Source organism: Colias croceus, chromosome 7 (assembly GCF_905220415.1).
Source record: "Colias croceus chromosome 7, ilColCroc2.1".
In the NCBI taxonomy this organism is placed as follows: Eukaryota; Metazoa; Arthropoda; class Insecta; order Lepidoptera; family Pieridae; genus Colias; species Colias croceus.
The window spans coordinates 10,987,785-11,005,858 of NC_059543.1; the positions used below are offsets into that span (position 1 = coordinate 10,987,785).

The 18,074-nt window shown below is 33.0% G+C and overlaps 1 protein-coding gene across 2 annotated transcripts in view; it reads right to left on the reverse strand.

Moving 5' to 3' along the window:
* Positions 1 to 781: 781 nt before the first annotated feature.
* Positions 782 to 18,074, reverse strand: part of LOC123693032 (myc box-dependent-interacting protein 1) — a 36,354-nt gene continuing 19,061 nt past the window's right edge. Inside the window, exons 2-9 of one of the 2 annotated variants that reach the window (XM_045637899.1) lie at positions 9,987 to 10,122; positions 9,414 to 9,604; positions 8,853 to 8,957; positions 7,587 to 7,757; positions 7,093 to 7,219; positions 4,912 to 5,022; positions 2,797 to 2,939; positions 782 to 1,623 (exon numbers count right to left, since the gene is read on the reverse strand). In XM_045637899.1, coding sequence (XP_045493855.1) covers positions 1,543 to 1,623; positions 2,797 to 2,939; positions 4,912 to 5,022; positions 7,093 to 7,219; positions 7,587 to 7,757; positions 8,853 to 8,957; positions 9,414 to 9,604; positions 9,987 to 10,122 — 1,065 coding nt within the window. In that variant the 3' untranslated portion in view covers positions 782 to 1,542. The remainder of the gene's footprint in view (positions 1,624 to 2,796; positions 2,940 to 4,911; positions 5,023 to 7,092; positions 7,220 to 7,586; positions 7,758 to 8,852; positions 8,958 to 9,413; positions 9,605 to 9,986; positions 10,123 to 18,074) is intronic. The other variant, XM_045637900.1, reaches the window with a different exon arrangement.

Below are 18,074 nucleotides of genomic sequence, written 5' to 3' on the forward strand. Positions count from 1 at the left end.
TAACAGTCGAAACACATCCCTTCTCAAACACCGTTAATTAAGCATACCATATAAATAATAATTAGCTGATGACTAATTCACTAATATGGTTAAATCAATTTATTTTATGTCTACTTAACAAAGCAAGTTTACATTATTGAATAATTAATAATAAAAAAAAATATTATCAACAATAATATAGGGTCAACAATATGTATTTAAATCGATTTTATATACACTAAAAACTACGTTGTGTCGATATAAAACATAAGTGAACTTAAAAATAACTGCTTCCGATTCACTTATTATATTTTGGGCGTCTTAGTTTTGTATTAGTTTTGTATTAGGTGTTACAAAATACAATACAAATGATTAAAATTTAATTACATATTTTCGATTTTATTTGTAATTTATATCAATTCCTTATATGTAATTGCAAGTTTATTTTTTAATAATAATTATCTAAAACTCCATACAATGGGTATGAGAAGTAAGTTTACTTTTATTAATGGGATTGAATGACTCTAAAGTTATATTCACAGAAAAAAAAAATGAAATGCACTCAGACGTTAACATAATTATCGATAAGCGATTTTTGGTTCATATAAAATAAAAGATAATTTTTTTTCTCAAATTCCATTTTGTGATTCTTCTCAAGTGATATAAAATACATAAAATGAAATCATCATATTATATTCCAGTACGCATTATCTTAAAAATTACTTCATAATTTATCAATAAAATTATTAAGGTCACTTTTAAACTGAGCAATTCTATTCAGACATCTTTACATATTATATAAAATCCAAAAAATGACGATATGTTGATAGTTGAAACATTCTATAAAATAAAATTGTTCGATATTATTTAACACGTGTTACAAAGGAAATATATTTTATGGCATACAAAATCGATTACACCGTAATGATATTCAAAAGATGCCCGTATATACACTCGTTATAATAAATAATTCGTTGTAGTACAACACCGATAATAAATAATATATATCTAATAAATCTCAACAGCTAAACACTAAATTTGGGAGTTAACAAAAATAGGGGCTTTGTTGAAAAACGACTAAACTTGAGTTCGACAAGGGACCTTGTGACGCAGCACTTCGAATGTTACAAATACTTCAGAGGATTTTAAAATGTTTATTTACAAGCATAAGAGTCATTTTCGGTTGTGATAAAATGTTTAAAATTCGAACATATTTCGAGATATCGATTTTATCGTAAATTTACAATAAAGAAACTTATGTCTCACAATATAAAGTACATTTTTCAATAAATATTTCAATACAACAAGAGTTTGATATTTCACTGTTTAGCTTAAAGTTCATTTTTGCATGTCATTCCGCAGCCCATGAATACTGTTTTGGAACACGCTGCATATTTGTTTTCATAATACAGACGTGAATGCAAATGGCCGGTTAATACTTAAATCCATACACGCAAAAATGAGCCTTATTCCATTGTAAAACATACCAATATCGTTTAACATTCCGCTGCGTTACATAGATCCTTGTATCAAGTGAAGGTGGTTGCGTGTCGTTGTTAGCGTTCAAATCGGCCGCGTGAAGTTCGCCGGGAACATTCCTTTCTCGTTTGTTGATTCCTTGATACCCATTAGCCAGCCCTCCTCCTGCAGAAAAATAGATAAGTTATTCTTCTATTCTTTAGGATTATAAGTGGATATTTACAAATACTAGCTTACCGCCCGCGGCTTCGCCCGCTTTCTCTAAAACGATTTGAGATTTAAACTATCCTATCTCTCAAGTTGGATCGAACTGCACATGGTGTGCGAATTTTATTATAATCGGTTAAGTGGTTTAGGAGTCCATTGAGGACAAACATTGTGACACGAGATTTATATATATTAAGAATATATCATATATGTACATATTTGAGACAAAAACATTTTCCATAGAGTTATGAGCTTTGATAGTCGTTACGATAGAAATGTAATTTCATATACTGCAGCAAGTTATGAAAAAAAATGTTGCTTCAGTAATGAATTTCGAAAGAATTAATAGGAGTCAAATTCAATACTAATAAAATTAAACCTTATATGAGTGATTAAACCTTATATGGGTAAGAAATTCAGATAAACAAGACATGTAAATTTCGATCAAGATATCCTGATAAACAGGGTGTAATCGTTAAGTGTGCACAGGCGATTATTCCGTAACTATTGCAGATATCAAAAAAGTTTAAACTGAAATAGAAAGCCCTTTACCTAATTAGTGAAATGACAATAATAACTTTTTAAAAATAAAACGGGAAATATCCAAAAATTTTACTTCAAACACGCGAGATATGAGATATGACTATCCCCAACATGTAATATGAAAGGTTTTTGGTTTTTTGCTTAAATTACTTAGCAAATTTTATTGAAAATTCATTTTAAACTGTAAATAGAGCTTGATGTGGAATACAATGGCGTTTCCAAAACGAGGATGTCACTTCGAACATTTGCTTTGAATACAAAATGTATGGGAAATTAATTAATGTATGGGCGTGTTAGATGTAAAATTTTTGGATATTTCCCGTTTTATTTTTAAAAAGTTATTATTGTCATTTCACTAATTAGGTAAAGGGCTTTCTATTTCAGTTTAAACTTTTTTGATATCTGCAATAGTTACGGAATAATCGCCTGTGCACACTTAACGATTACACCCTGTATAGTTGGAAGGGAACAATCACAATAATCCAAGTAAAAATAATATACTCACATAAAAATCGTTCAAAAAGGGAACAAGTCTCACAATAATCAGACTGAAAATCAATCTAATATAAAAATGAAAAAAAAAGTAACCTGTTCATCGGGATCGTCGTACTGCACGACGCGGATGACGTCGCCCACGTCGAACGACAGCTCGTCGCTGTCCTCGCGCGTGTAGCGGTACGTCGCGCGCACGCGGTACAGCGCGCCCGCCGGCAGCCCCGCCAGCGTCGCCCCTGCACATATACACACCTATAATAACTCAGCCCCCGGAATCACAGACACAATAGAAAATCTATTGTGTCGTGGCCCGATCGGGCCGCTGGGGCTCAATGGGTTAATAAACTCAACAATCTATGTATACTTTTACATTTTTGAAGTGAAACTTCTTTATCGGGGTTGGAAAAAAATTTAGTGTAACATTTTTTCCTTACGCGTGACATTTTTCCGTTACGCGCCATTTTTTTCTTATCCCTACCACGCGTGATTCGACGTATTTCTGTAAAGTTGCGTATAGTAAATTATTTTTTGAAAAATAAGGTCATAAAGAAGTTTCACTTCTTACGTGTGTAGGTACACTAGTCCGTCCGTGCACGGACGAGAATGAATCTCTTAATACAAAAAGTATAAAATAATGTTTCATGGCCCGGTTACTAAAACCGTAGCGTAAATCAGGCAAAAATCAATCAATGTACAATGCCAGTTAAATCAGAATCATGTTTTATGAATTGATTCGGTCATTTCTTGAAAACTGCCACCAATTCTTAATTATTTAATATTTAAGACTCCAGCAATAAATATTGTTTCAGGCGAGATAGCAATGTTTGTTGACCACATTAAAAAAACAGAAGAATAATAACAAAGGTTGGAGATGTTCATTTTAACTATTGATATTTATCTCTTTTTGGAAGCCTTGCTTGACTATTATTTGATCTCATTCACAATAATTGAAACTTATAATTTTTCCATATACATATTCCATGATGCATGATCATAATATAGGCACCTAGGTAATATTTTGACCTGTAATAAATTATTTATATACATATTTACATACTTGAGCAAATTAGCAGAGAGCATTAGAATTGGTTATTTCTTATAGTTAACAAACACAAGCAAAGCATGTATAATTACTTCAAGCAAGAAATACATACATAAGAAATATTTACAAATAATACTACCACCGGCCTGAAATCAGATATAAATAAATAAAATATATACAATGTTAGAATACAGCGTAATTATGGATGACCAATTAATATTTTTAATAAAAATGTGACATTTTATCTCAATTATCTTTATTCCCCAAATTTTTAGGTTAATGAATCTATTAGGATCTGTATCGATAAAGTAACGAATCTTAAATGGCAGTCCTCTTGCATGTTATTCAATTTACTTCCAACTTTAACTCTATATCCTACTAATATTATAAATGCGAAAGATTGTGAGGATGTGTGTGTGTGCTACTGAACCGATTACAATGAAATTTAGCAACATATAGAGGGTAATTTGGATTTGAAGTCACTATGATAGGTTTCATCCCGGAAATCCCACGGAAGCAGGAACTCTGCGGGATTATGTTTCAAAACGCGGGTGAAGCCGCGGGCGGAAAGCTAGTTATATAAAAATGAATTCCTATTTCCTTTGGTAACGGCATCACGCTCGAATGGCTGGACCGATATTCAATAAAATATATTTTTTGCGCAAAAATTAAACATAACATTATTTACCTAACTACTTAAAATGTTATTAAAATAAAGGTCATCAAAAGTAAAAATGTTTGATCGAAGATGTTCAAAATATTTATATTTACAAACCTACTGTAAAAAAGTTAACATTCTAATCCCAAGACATTCTGAACATTTTAAACTATTTGTAAAACTTTTTTTTGAGATATCATTGCAAAAAATATAATGCACACGCCGCATGAAAAAGCCTGTCGAGGGGGTGGTTACTGGTTAATACTATGTTTAGAAGCAGTATTTATTCCAGAGTGGGGAAATGATGGCGCTAGAAAACTTGCACAACTCTGTCATTTGCCAAACAGGAATTAATACTGTTTTAAGACGTCCCTTTCACCCCCCCAAATAAACAAAAATTACAAAAGCTACTGCCACAAAAGATCCGCATCATATTAGCTACTGAAACTTAACCAGAGCCCCGTTTACACTAAATATACACAAATGCGACAACAACATGTAAACTCACCAACTGGTATATCATACACATCATCGGTCTTCACGTTGTTGACTTTCTCTTTATCCTTGTCCTCATCCTGTGCTTTATCTTCCACGTTATTTACCGTGTCCGCTGTCGACCCTGAGAGCATTGTATCTATTGGTTGCCTACATACTACGGTACTATTCATCTATACTACAATACCTTTGAGAAAGATTAGGGATATATACTACAGTACCTTACTACAGTACCTTTGGGATAAGTATAGTCAGGCAATAGTGCATTGTATCATGCTACTTTGGGAATAGGTGTAATGACAGATTTAATAGCTCCTTTATGAACCTTAAACTAGTGTACCCAAATAGCCACCATTCACATCTATAAAACCTGTTTCAATGCATAATCTAATCATACTATAGAAATCAGGATCATCTGTACACAGGAAAACATATAAAACTTTCCAAAATACTACCAGAACTAAAATACATACTTTTAACTACACTATACATATCTATAGAATCACTTACCAACTGGTATATCATACAACTCCTCCACCTTCTTATCCTCTTGTGCCTCCTTCGTATCGTTGGCCGCTTCGCTGTCCGCGTGTCCGTTGAGCGGCGCGGGGGACTTGGGGGAGGGCGGGGACACGGGGGACGGGGAGGGGGACGGCGGGGACGTGGGGGACGCGGGGGACGAGGGCGGGGGCGAGGCGAGCGTGGAGGGGGGCGGGGAGGGGGAGGGGGAGGGCGGCGCGGGGCGCGGGGACGGCGGCGCTACACACACGCGCACACTTAGCACGACCACATGCCCACACGGTTATATTGTACACGGCAATGTTACCCACGCTTAAATTGATAAATAGAATATAAAGACATTTATTCCCAAAAAATGATACAGTATTAGTGAAAAATGACAGTATCATTCGATAGTGACTTCTTTTTATATTCAGGTATTTTTTTTATTCTGGCTATAAGTTTCATATCACTTTTGATATGAAACTTATAGCCAGAATAAAATACGTATAGCTAATATGTTATGATTTTTTTTATTTTTGTTATTCGAGTTTGTTCCTGTAGACTCTTTGACTTTGACTAATTGAAATTTTGCATCTAAATTCTAAGAAATTCATTGATAAAAAAAGAGAAACAAATTAACTGAATACGCATCCCCAAATCCTTAGTAATTATTTTAATTGAATTTCATACGTTGATTAACTGGTAACATTGACGTGTACAATTTTGTAAAAAGTTAATGTAAAAACATTGTAAGGAAGTTATTTTACAGAAACCTTGTACAATACCAAACAAAACAAACAATAGTTATTTTTGTGAGTAAAAAAACTATCATTCGCCACGGACAAATATGGGCATGTGTGAAAAATTAATAGTAATAATTGTTCACAAGAACGCTTGTAAAATTTGGTATTAAAAAAACTTTTTAAACTATTTTCTTGATATGAGCAGGGATTTTTCATAACAATAAAAACTGCATTTCTATTTCACAAGCGTTCCACATGTTCGAGAAATCATTATGAGTATGCTTCCTTTTCTATTCAGATATCGGAAGTTACTTATATGAATAAAACTAAGTTTGGAATGATCAATAATTAATTATCAAATATTTTTGTTATCACCTTCATCCAGCTTTTTCATTAATTCAATTAGATTATTTCAATAGCTCTCAAGAAATAAACCTTGAAAAAGAAAATATTAGATGAAATGAATTTGACGCACATAAAATTGATTGGCGAAGTTATATTATTTTTCTAACATCTAATCTTAGTACGTTAACAAATTATTCATTTAAATCGCTTCCAATCAAACTGCATACCGTTAAAACATTCAATTAGTGAACACGCAACAAAACATCGAACATTCTCCACCGGTTGCGCAACAAATTGAGCAACAGATCGCACAAGAAGTTGAGCAACGAATTGTGCAACAAATTGCCGAAAAAGTCAAACTATAAATTGTACAGATTAACAATTTGTTCAAAAAACGCACAACAAGTTGCTCAAAATATCGCACAACAAGTTGACCAATAAATTGTACAACAAACGCACGATTTGTTCAACAAATAATAGATCAAGTTGCTCAACAAGCTTCCCAACCAGTTGCTCAACAGATTTTACAACCAGTTGCTCAACAGATCGTACAACAAGTCACTCAACAAGTTGCGCAACAAATCGTTCAACAAATATAAACTCACTCTGCACCGCGTTCCCATTGTGCGAGTTGAGCGTGTTGCTCTTTACGACGTTGTTGGTCTTCTTGTAGCCGCCGCGCTGAGAGTCCATCGCTAGTTTGTCCGTGATCGCTTCCAGTTCGGAGAACACCTGGAATTGTTTAAATTAATGTAAAGCACTAGTTATTAATCATAAAAGGGGGGATTGGAAACGCTTAGCGTGTTTATATGTGTAGTAGTTATGTATTACATATTTAGACATTTAATACATTTGTAAACTTAAACTCAAACATTGAATTGTTCGGTTAGAATTCTCCGTACCATAGAATTGTCATTTACCACCAATTTGGAAAGTAGTAGCTACAGAGAATAACCGACAAGAAAATCTGTTGTGTTTTGTTAACCTTTAAATTGCATGCTATCTATCGTTTATTTTTTACCATCACCTAGGTACCAAAAACCAATCCAATGGTGAAACCTAATAAAAATTATATTTTTATCATACACTCTTCCATTACCTTAGAACTTTCCGAGTGGAACAGTTGCTCAGCGGAGAACAGAGTCTGCAGATTGTTGACGAAGAATAGTACGCGAGAGTCGTAGAGTGCGGGCAGTTCATCGTGTAGTTCCGAGTTCAGGATTTCGTATGTGCGCTTCGCTTCCTCCAGGTGTTCCTTGCCTTTTGTCACCTGGAATACCGTAGATATGGGATTATATTGAGCATTTTATTAAGAATGGGGAAACTGTGGTAGGTCATGTAAGATGAAGATTGTTTATTTCTCGTTGTAAACTGTCTTAAACTACCCTCATCTAGTTATGTCATATCACCATATCTTAAAATGTGGCTATTTTTTATTCTCTTACGCCAATAAGTAGCCATGATAAGCGTAATAATATAATGCCTGAGATGAATTAATGAAGATTTGAGAAATTATCAGATTGCTTCATACAGAAATACTCAAAAAAATATTAGGTGTTATTTCCCCACATGTTTAGGTAGGTATTCATTATTATAATATGCTACCGCTTGAAGTAGATCTACCTCTCGAGACTGCCCATTTAAGATTAATGTATTGGAGAATTTAAAACAATATTCGATGAAGCGGTTACTGGCTTTGATTTATGCATTTATTTTGAACGTCATGCACTTATGCGTATAAGTATGAAGTTATTTTAGGAGATACATTTAAAAATATGCTCATTTTTAACCGACTTCAAAAAAAGGAGGAGGTTATCAATTCGGCCGGTATGTTTTTTTTATGTATGTACACCGATTACTCCGAGGTTTCTGAACCGATTTACGTGATTCTTTTTTTATTCGATGCGGGATGGTGTCGAATTGGTCCCATAAAAATTTTATTCGGATAGGCCCAGTAGTTTTTATTTTATGGGCATTTTTGCAAGTGCAAGTTTGAAGTCGGTTGTTTTTAACGCAGTTATCACTTGTTTCATTATGTCAGTTTCTGGTAATTTAAGTATTGACTATAGAAGCGTCATAGAGGCAGACATTTACTAATATCTTTTGTAAGCCTTTTAATATTTTCATATCATGATATGAAAATAGTAATTTGATGTTCTTTTATATAGAGGTTACTACGTCTCGTATATTATCGTTATCACGCAAGACTATTCTAACTTTACGTGTTATTACATATTTGCCCTATCACGAAGCTTAATATTGAAGAACAAAAGAAAGTTTTTACTTTTACATTCTATACAATGTTTAGCAAAATTATTTCTAATTATTAATTTATTATAAGAAATAATTAAAAGGGCTGACTTACCTTGACGTCATCCCTTCTCTTGGCCGCGTTGGACTGCAAGTTCTGGAAACTATGCCTCTGACTGTCATAGTCCACTAACTTGCGACCTCGTTTTTCTATCTTTTTCTGTAAAACAATAAGGTTTTTTATTTATTTAATTTAATTTGACAATAAAAAAAGTACACAAAACATACGTTCTGAAAATTCTGATAGGTCTTAATTATCAGTACATTATTCACAAGAAAGCATTAAACGATGGAATATTATGATAAAACCGGCATATTCCAGAACCCGCATATTTAACAACGTGTTATATCTTCAACCCACAAGACTTCTAGATACGAAAAAGTTGAGTTGTAAAATTTTGTTCGTAGACTGTAGATTAAAGACACAACAATAAAGAGATTTTTATGCTGCAACTAAAATATGTCAATAACATGAACATTAAAGATTGGCATTATTTAAATAATATGAAGCTTTGAAAAATTACGATATCCCGTATCCGGGCCTTGAAGAAAAGAGCGTATGTTTTTAAAGCACTTATTTGCGGTAGCAAAAATATATCATTACAACCATACTAACCCTGACTTCAGGAAACTGGTTGGTGTACGTGTTGAGCGGTATCAGCACCTGGTCGCCGAGCTTGTGCGAGAAGTCCTGCCAGAGCATCTCCATGTTCTGCGCCTGCACGTACAGCAGGTCGTGGCCGGACCACCCACTCTCGTAAACCTCTGTGATCGCCTCCATTAGCGATTTGGACGCTGTTTGCACCGCTGTAAGGTTGGGGTGGGATGTTGAGACTTGTGTTTTATGTAAAGGTGTTTAATGGAAGAATTAATGGCAAAATGTACAAAATTTTTTCGTAGACAATTATTGAAGTAATTGGGTGAGAATTTTTATAATGCATTTGAATGCTATAGAACTAAAATATTAAAGTTAAGATATTGCACTTTAATAATCTTGAACGAAATTGGTAATTGAAAACAAACATAGAAATAATTACAAGTAAACAAAAACATAATACGTCTACAATTACAAATATTTATTACGTTTCATTAAAATTGCTATACAAAATATCAAGACAGATCTTCATACACAGTAAGAAGAGCTTTTTTTCATCTTTAAAGTTTTTACTTAATTCTCAGTTTATCTCACCTCGTATGCATCTTATATAATTATTGAATTCCTTCTGAAGCCGCACGGCCTGCTGGTGCTGCCGGTTGAAGTTCTGGAGATGCTCCTCAAATATGTCATCGAGTGTCCGGTCTACTTTGCCCAAATTTTGCAATAACTGAAACAAAAAGAAACTTTCATAAAGACAAGTTGTTTATGCATTTATAAATTGTATTTTTTAATGAGAAAAGATTTTTCCAGAATTTTTCTAATCCCAATTGAGAATTATTCATAATCAGTTTATCTGTTGCACATTATGGGGGAGACCTAGGTACGTCCAACAGTGGACTTACCCGGGCTGAATGGATGGATGGATGATGATCAGTTTAAGCATGACGACATTATTATGATAAATTAAAAAATATAACAGTGAAAGTATAGGGAATGTTTACATTTTATTCTATTATGTACGAGCTGTGCTGAACGACCTCTAAATTATACCACGGCTAAGCTGACATAATAACTTTGTATTGGTAATTATATGATCTGACCTACTTACTCCGTAACACCTAAAATTCATGTCATTTTGTTTCCTAGTTTTATATTTTGCTGTGCAGTATTAAGGCACAATTTGAAATAACATGGCTAAATTGACAAAAATAAAGAAACACAATGACAAAAATATATTACATAAAATATAGTTTAAAAATGTATCCTTGAACACAATGTAAAATATACACTGTAACATTGATATGAAATACCTAAAACTTACATATTAATATTATGTATGCCGTAAGTTGTAACTAAACGCAATAACATTGAAAAACATAAAAACAAAAAGTTCAATGACACGACGGCTATACATATTAAATTCGATAAGGCTTGTCATATGATAATAGGTAAATGCTGATACAAACAGACACAAGTCAATGCATTCAAATTACGTAAAGCTATAACATAATATTACATATCTCCTTTATCAAAGTTATATTAGAGCATATTAAGTACAATTACTCACCTCTATTAATGGAACCCTCTGTAAATGAGACAGATATTTATTTATACCTGTATATCTGAGACACTGGGTAAGTGGAATACCTCTATTATAAGTGAAACGACATTGCAGGTCCCTTGATTTCTCACTTATCCAGGTCCCACTTAACCAAGTTTCACTGTATTATGTGCATATAATATTATGAGGAGTAATGTATAGGGGAGTTCTCTATAGGTAATAGGGGCAAGTAAAGTTTAATATTCTAAGCTCTTTATAAGGGATTATACATGAATACGTACAACAAACAATGCCTATATCAGAGCTCAAATCCAGTATGTTGTATTTGAGTTGTTTCCAACTGCTGTTTATACAACAGTTGTTTATAATAATAATCAGTGACAATCGTAGGTAAAATATTAGGTTTTTGTTTGCCTCTTTGATAAAATTATATTCGAGAAATCTGTTTTTTCTTATCCGTTCCGTTTCGATCCGTTTATCCATCAAAAATGCAAAAAAATCTCAAAAAATGTACCGTTGCCAGACAGGTTTTGATTAAAAAAAATAGATTTTTTTATGCAAATGATTATTTGTATGGATTCGGTGAAATCACTAAAATCCATATCAGTAACATGAGTACAATACAGATAAAACAAGAACAGCGAGTATCAATTACTAAAACCGTATTACCGTTGTATACGTAGTATATTATTATTAGTCTGTGCTAAAACACACAATACACTCGACATGTACCTAGTCCGTCAGCAATCTACATTGATATATTTTTGCATTCAGATATTTTATAATCATTTCTACTGGCTATTATTTTCTATTTGGCATTGAGTTTTGCCAAAAAATTAGTTTCACAAACAGTTTCAGTAGGTATTCAATTATTTTTGCCAAAATTGATACTGTGGTTTTGTGAAAGCGTAACTGGCATACAGACTGACTTTCGCGTCTTCAAAATAAAAATGTTGTTTGTATCACAACCTCAACAAATTACTTCTTTATTCGTTATTTGTAAAGTGACAAGAGACGTAAATGAAATTATAGGGTACCTAAATAACAGACAAGAGATAAACAACTACAATCCACTAATCCTACTAATATTATAAATGCGAAAGTTTCTGAGGATGTGTTTGTGTTTGTTACTCTTTCACGCAAATACTACTAAACCAATTACAATGAAATTAAGCACACATAATATAGAATAGAGGGTAACTTGGATTAACACATAGGATGGGTTTTATCCCGGAAATCCCACTGGAACGGGAACTTTGCGGGTTTTTCTTTGACAACGCGGGCGATGCCGCGGGTTGAAAGCTAAGTAATAATTCACATAAATTCAAGCATTTCAAAACAATTGTTTCGTATTGACAATATTATAGCGCATATTTACCGTAGCCACTTATGATGTTATTACAAATACTGGTGCGCTTCAGAAAACAGTTTTGTTCCAGTTTTACACCACAATAGAGCATCGAATCGACGTGATTTTTCCAATGACTTGTTTTTTTAGTGTTATGATTGAATCAGATCAATTCACTTGATGAAGAAATGCCTTCAATAGCAAGGTTTTTGTTAGATGTTATTGACGTGAGCTTACAATAAATGAAGTACCAGGATATAAAAGAAGAAACCGTCGGCCTACTGACAACTTTCGAAAAGGCTTGCAGCGATAGTAGGTATGTAGAGGCTAAGATCGGTATGTGTACTAAAGAAATTGTTTACATTCACAAGACTGTAAGTTTGCATGTAAATTTAACAATATTTATCAAAGAAAACTATGTATAAAGTTTTATAAACGTGCTATCAGAAGCGCATGATATTATATTCACAAAGCAGACACACAACAATGCAATACCTTTACAAGGTTGCAAACTGTCGTAGTTTCATAACCAAGGTTTCAAGCAAGTTACCAGTTGAAAATATTTAGGCTTACATTTGAATTCATTAATGTCTTGATTAAATAGACTATCTAGTTATAAAGAGAACGGTAAAATAGAAGCTGTATTTATACTTGTCGAAGTAATAAAACATGATTGTGATCTCGAGCCCTTATGCAATTTTGTCGGCGACAATGTTTTATTAATGTAGACTGTAATATGGAAATAAAACAGAATAGGAAAGTGGTCACTACGACGTTATTTTTTCTTATTTCCGAGAATATTAAATATTTTTTTAAAAAATGCATTATCATATTTAATCGAAAAATGAGACTCAAAGTTGAAGAGCAATAATTATAAATCATGTTTAACGTATTGTAAATTCTTCTTCACACAACACCGTTGCAAAATTTATCTTATTGGCCTATGATATTAGCGTGTATATTATAAATAGCAACAAACACAAACGATCTAGGAATACCTAGGAATGCGAAAGGTTAGGTGTCGCGGAACACAAGCTTAATCCCATGCGTACTGTTATGGTAATGTTGAAGTCATCGACCGTCCGATCAACTTTCCATATTGTACACGCGACATGGCCGCAAATTGATGCGTATTGAATTAAAATTATACATTGATTATATGGCATACTAGCTGTCCGCCCCGGCTTCGCTCGTGGTACATATTTAAGTTTTCTCTACATAAGAACCATCCTCGTACTTCAAGGAATATAATAAAAAAAGAATTATCGAAATCGGTTCAGCCGTTCTCGAGTTATGCGCTTACCAACACATTTTGCGATTCATTTTTATATAATATATAAGAGAAGATAATACCTACTTCGAAATGGCATGTGTTCTTTGAAAAATATTATGTAGCCTTTTGGTCAATGTCGATACAAGGTTGTGTTTGACAAATTGCTACAAGTAATTTATTTGATTTTAGCGTATTTTCGTGTTTTTCTGCTTTAGGACTTTATAATATGCGAATTTGATCGATAATAAACTTGGTTATACAAAAATTGTGTGTAAGCCATGCATGTATATGTGTGTATGTTTATCATTAATAACTCAGCCCCCGGAATCATAGACACAATAGAAAATCTATTGTGTCGTGGACCGACCGAGCCGCTCGGGGCTCAACGGGTTAATAGTTATCAGGTAATCAATAATTCTAATTGTCTTTTATTAAATTTTTAGTCCCCTAAAAGATAGAGGATCTCCATTCCTAAAGCAACATCGGATATCATCGAAGAATCACGCAACATTTAATGTCTTTTAACATTATCACGTACGTTTCAACGCCAATTTCAACAACATTTCATATTCAGCAATTATGCACTTTACTACATCGCGCAATGTTTAGAAATTTTAACATTCAGTAATGTTAGAAATTTTAATTTCTTCATCGCTTTCTGAAAGGTTGTCTAATCTTCTATAAATTCATACAAAATTGGCATAAACTATTGTCATGAGCCCATTAAAAAAAACAAGCAGTCAGGTAATCCAGTATCTAATTATATGGTAGAACTCAGTACCAAGTGTAACAGCCGTATCATTACTGACGTGACGTCACATCCGGCGTCGCTTCCTTTCGTTTTCGATTGTCTTTGACCGAGGCCTCCAGTTACACGTATTGTCTCTGCGCACGCGTCTTCGATTACAGTTAACTTGTCTATGTATCAACGAGCCGGTGATGACGTCGATGGTATTGAGTTTGTATTCATTTTTTTGTGAATTTTCCGCTTTAGAACACCTTGATCCTAATGTTCTTTGAGTTACAGTGTAAATTTCCTTGAAAAATTGTCGCTTTTGTAACGCAAGCCTTTCGATTTTCAAGTGTGATTTAAAGGAAATTTATTATGACTACAGTCCTTGTACTAACTATCTACTAATGATAAGCCGTAATATCTCTTAAATGTCCGTTTACATTGCGTCCAAACAAACATAAACACAACAATATTTTTACTACTAATAAAAAAAAAACCCACGAATTATCTAATTTTAATTTAACACCATGCGGTAATTGAACAAAATCAAAGCGTCGATAACCGCAATCAGCAGGCAATCAATTTGTTTGTAAACATAATTGACATCGGTCATATCGGTCGATTGTGTTATCGTTTTCCTGATCTTTAACATCTGTAATTATAGTGGTTTAATTTTATGGGAATTTGTTTTTGATTATCATCACTTTTGGTTCTTTTTAAGTTTTATTTTCCTACTAATAATGCAAAACGTAGTTTATAACTATATTCAGAAATACTATTACCAACAGAATAACCCTATTTAACTACGGTTTTATTCTTCGGATATTTTTCAAGACATTTTTAAAAGGAGCTTACTGACATTTTAATCAGAGATTAACCTAATCCCTGTTTGCCCTTTTTGACCTAAAACAGTATACAAAATTCGGGTAAAATATTCCAAGCAGAGTTAAATTATAATATCTATAAATTAATCTTGTAACGAAAGGCTTGTGTTTGTTATATATTTTGAAGCAATTGCGAAAACTGTGTGTTTTGATGAAATGTGCTATGTTTCTACGGATATAATAATTGGGTTGGTACATTGATGTTTTAAAGGTTGTTAAAGAAAACATATTAAGTGCTAATATAAGTTTAATTAGAGACATCGTTATAAGAATAAATAGTAATGATATAGCTATCGAGGTTAATAATATAACCACTTGGGTAAACATATACGTCAAAAGTATTACGTTAATTAAAAGTGTATTTTTATAACTTCAGTAAAATTACGCAACTTACAAAAAAGTGTTTCAAAATTTCTCGTTGATATTACATTAGATTATAAAAGAAAACTAATAAGACAACAGATTTCTGTTTACCGTACACGATTATGAAACGAAGAAAAAAATATTCTAGATATAATTAATTGTAAAAATAATACTTTCTGGTTTCGATAAATTTTCTGAATCTGGTGTATTTTTATAACACATGCATAACATCTTGTTGGGGGTCTACGATGAGAACAATATTTTCTGTAGCTCTTTTAATTATTGTTTTTATCATTTAATAATATTAATAACATATCATGGGTCACTCTCTAACGAGTAGGTATCTATGAAAGATGAATTAAGAGCCGATTTTTCAATCCTTGGTTAAAAATCCGTCCAATAAAGTATTACACGAACATATTAAAATGTCACATGTAAACTGTCAAATACGGACAATTAGAATACATTTTTGAAATGGTAGATTAATACGTTATTCGATGAATAAGTTTTAACCAAGCAAGGGTTGAAAAATCAGCCCTAATTCATCTTTCATAAACAAAATTTAGAAATCCACTTGCACATAGTTTTTTGCATCTAGCAATTCTGGGTTACTAAATTCATGTGTACATTGCAAATGCATGCAACTACACCCAGATACTAAAAATAGACACGATAACGTCGTTCGCGATATGCTAACATGTTCGCTATCTCCTTAACATCCTTTCAGACTTTCGTTTGTAAACAACTCAATTTGGTTTTTAAAGATTACGTATTTTCGAGATTGCTGGCGGGAACGATGTGTTTTCCTGACTTAATACAGTCCATAATTCATTCTGGAGCTGCGGAGCAGCAAAATAAATTTAATCTCACTTTCTACAGTGACGGAATAAAAACAATGTAATTTGACCATGTTCCAATCCGATGACTTCATTATAATCAATAAACTTATATAACAAAAACTTGAATAAACAATTTTTTTTGCAATCTATTACATTTAAAACTTGGATCTAAAAAATGACCCACTTTTCAGGAGAATTATAATAGAAATAAAATTAATTACGTAGTAACAAAATTTCGCTCGATACTCAAATTCAATGAATGCGTGACGAATAGTGCAATAACTCCCAATAATTAATGATCCATTTGTATGGACAATAAAAGTTTATGTTACCCATTGTTCACGGGTTATCTAATCGCCGCTGTTCTTACAGAATCTATTGAACGGCCAATCGCAAGAAAACGTGTAGAAAACATCGATAAATACGTCTATTCATAAAAAAGTGCACGTTAAGAAACAGCTTAAAATATAACAGCGAAGAATATCGTCAGTTAAAAAATAATGGACAGGACGTGGACGTACACAATTCTGATAAAATTGAACACTTAAAATGGACTAACTTCGCTAGAATCTACCCTTTATCCTCAAATATCTTTACAAGTAAAATTTGCCATAAGGCTTATAAAACATCCTACTGCTTTTACCCATATTCAAGAAGTTTCATCCACAACTGGCTCTAACCCACCAACCGTGTACAAAAGAACCCTTGACCTTCCGTATCAGAGCACAGACGTCCACCGTGAAGGTCCACGGAACCTGTAATTGATGGACGAGCGAGCAATCATGCAATAAACATTCCTAACTCGAAACCAAGTCGAGACAATGACGTATAGGATCTGCATAGTTTTTCTTACACGTGCACATATTTTGGACTAGAACTTATGCATTAGTGTCGAGATGACAAAGGGAATGACGAATAATGTTATTTCTGAATTTGGATAGACGCACGTATAAAATTAGAATTCCTAAAAATAGCACCGTTTAATTATAACCTATTAATGTTCCTTTGTTTGAATCTTCTTCACATAATTTAAGTGGGTTTAATCCATAGTTTAATCGCTTTATATCAAAGGATAAATCTAGTAAAGCATGGAAATTGGCAAAACATCATGACTATTTCAATTTATTGAACAATGAACGTAATGTTTAGTTCTGTGCTCACCTAATGCAAGCACGTGCTGTATAGATGCAAAATGTCGATACCTACTAAATGATCGGTGTGCACATTATTAATATCATGTATGACATCAGTACCTATTATTTATGTTTAATTGACTGCATAATTTATATAAATTATTTGAGGAATACTAACGCTACATCATCGGTTAATCTGACCCATGACATCAATTTTCAGAATCAAAAATTATGTTATCCATTTTAGCACCAAAATACAACATTTTTAATTAAACATAAAATATAAATATCATGTGTATAAATTTGGTTTGTAAACTTTCTAATTTTACTTCTTGTACTAAAGAAACTATCTGTAGGTAATTAATAAGTTACCAAATACACAACCATCAAATTTTTCTCATTACCAACATTTAGCACCACTTTAACTACCCAAGGTTCGAGGGACCAACTATACCTATAATAAATACGAATCCCAGAATAGCGAGGAACGTGACCACCCGTGGTTCAGTTTCATAACAAAAGAGCGGTTATTTGTAGAATGTTGG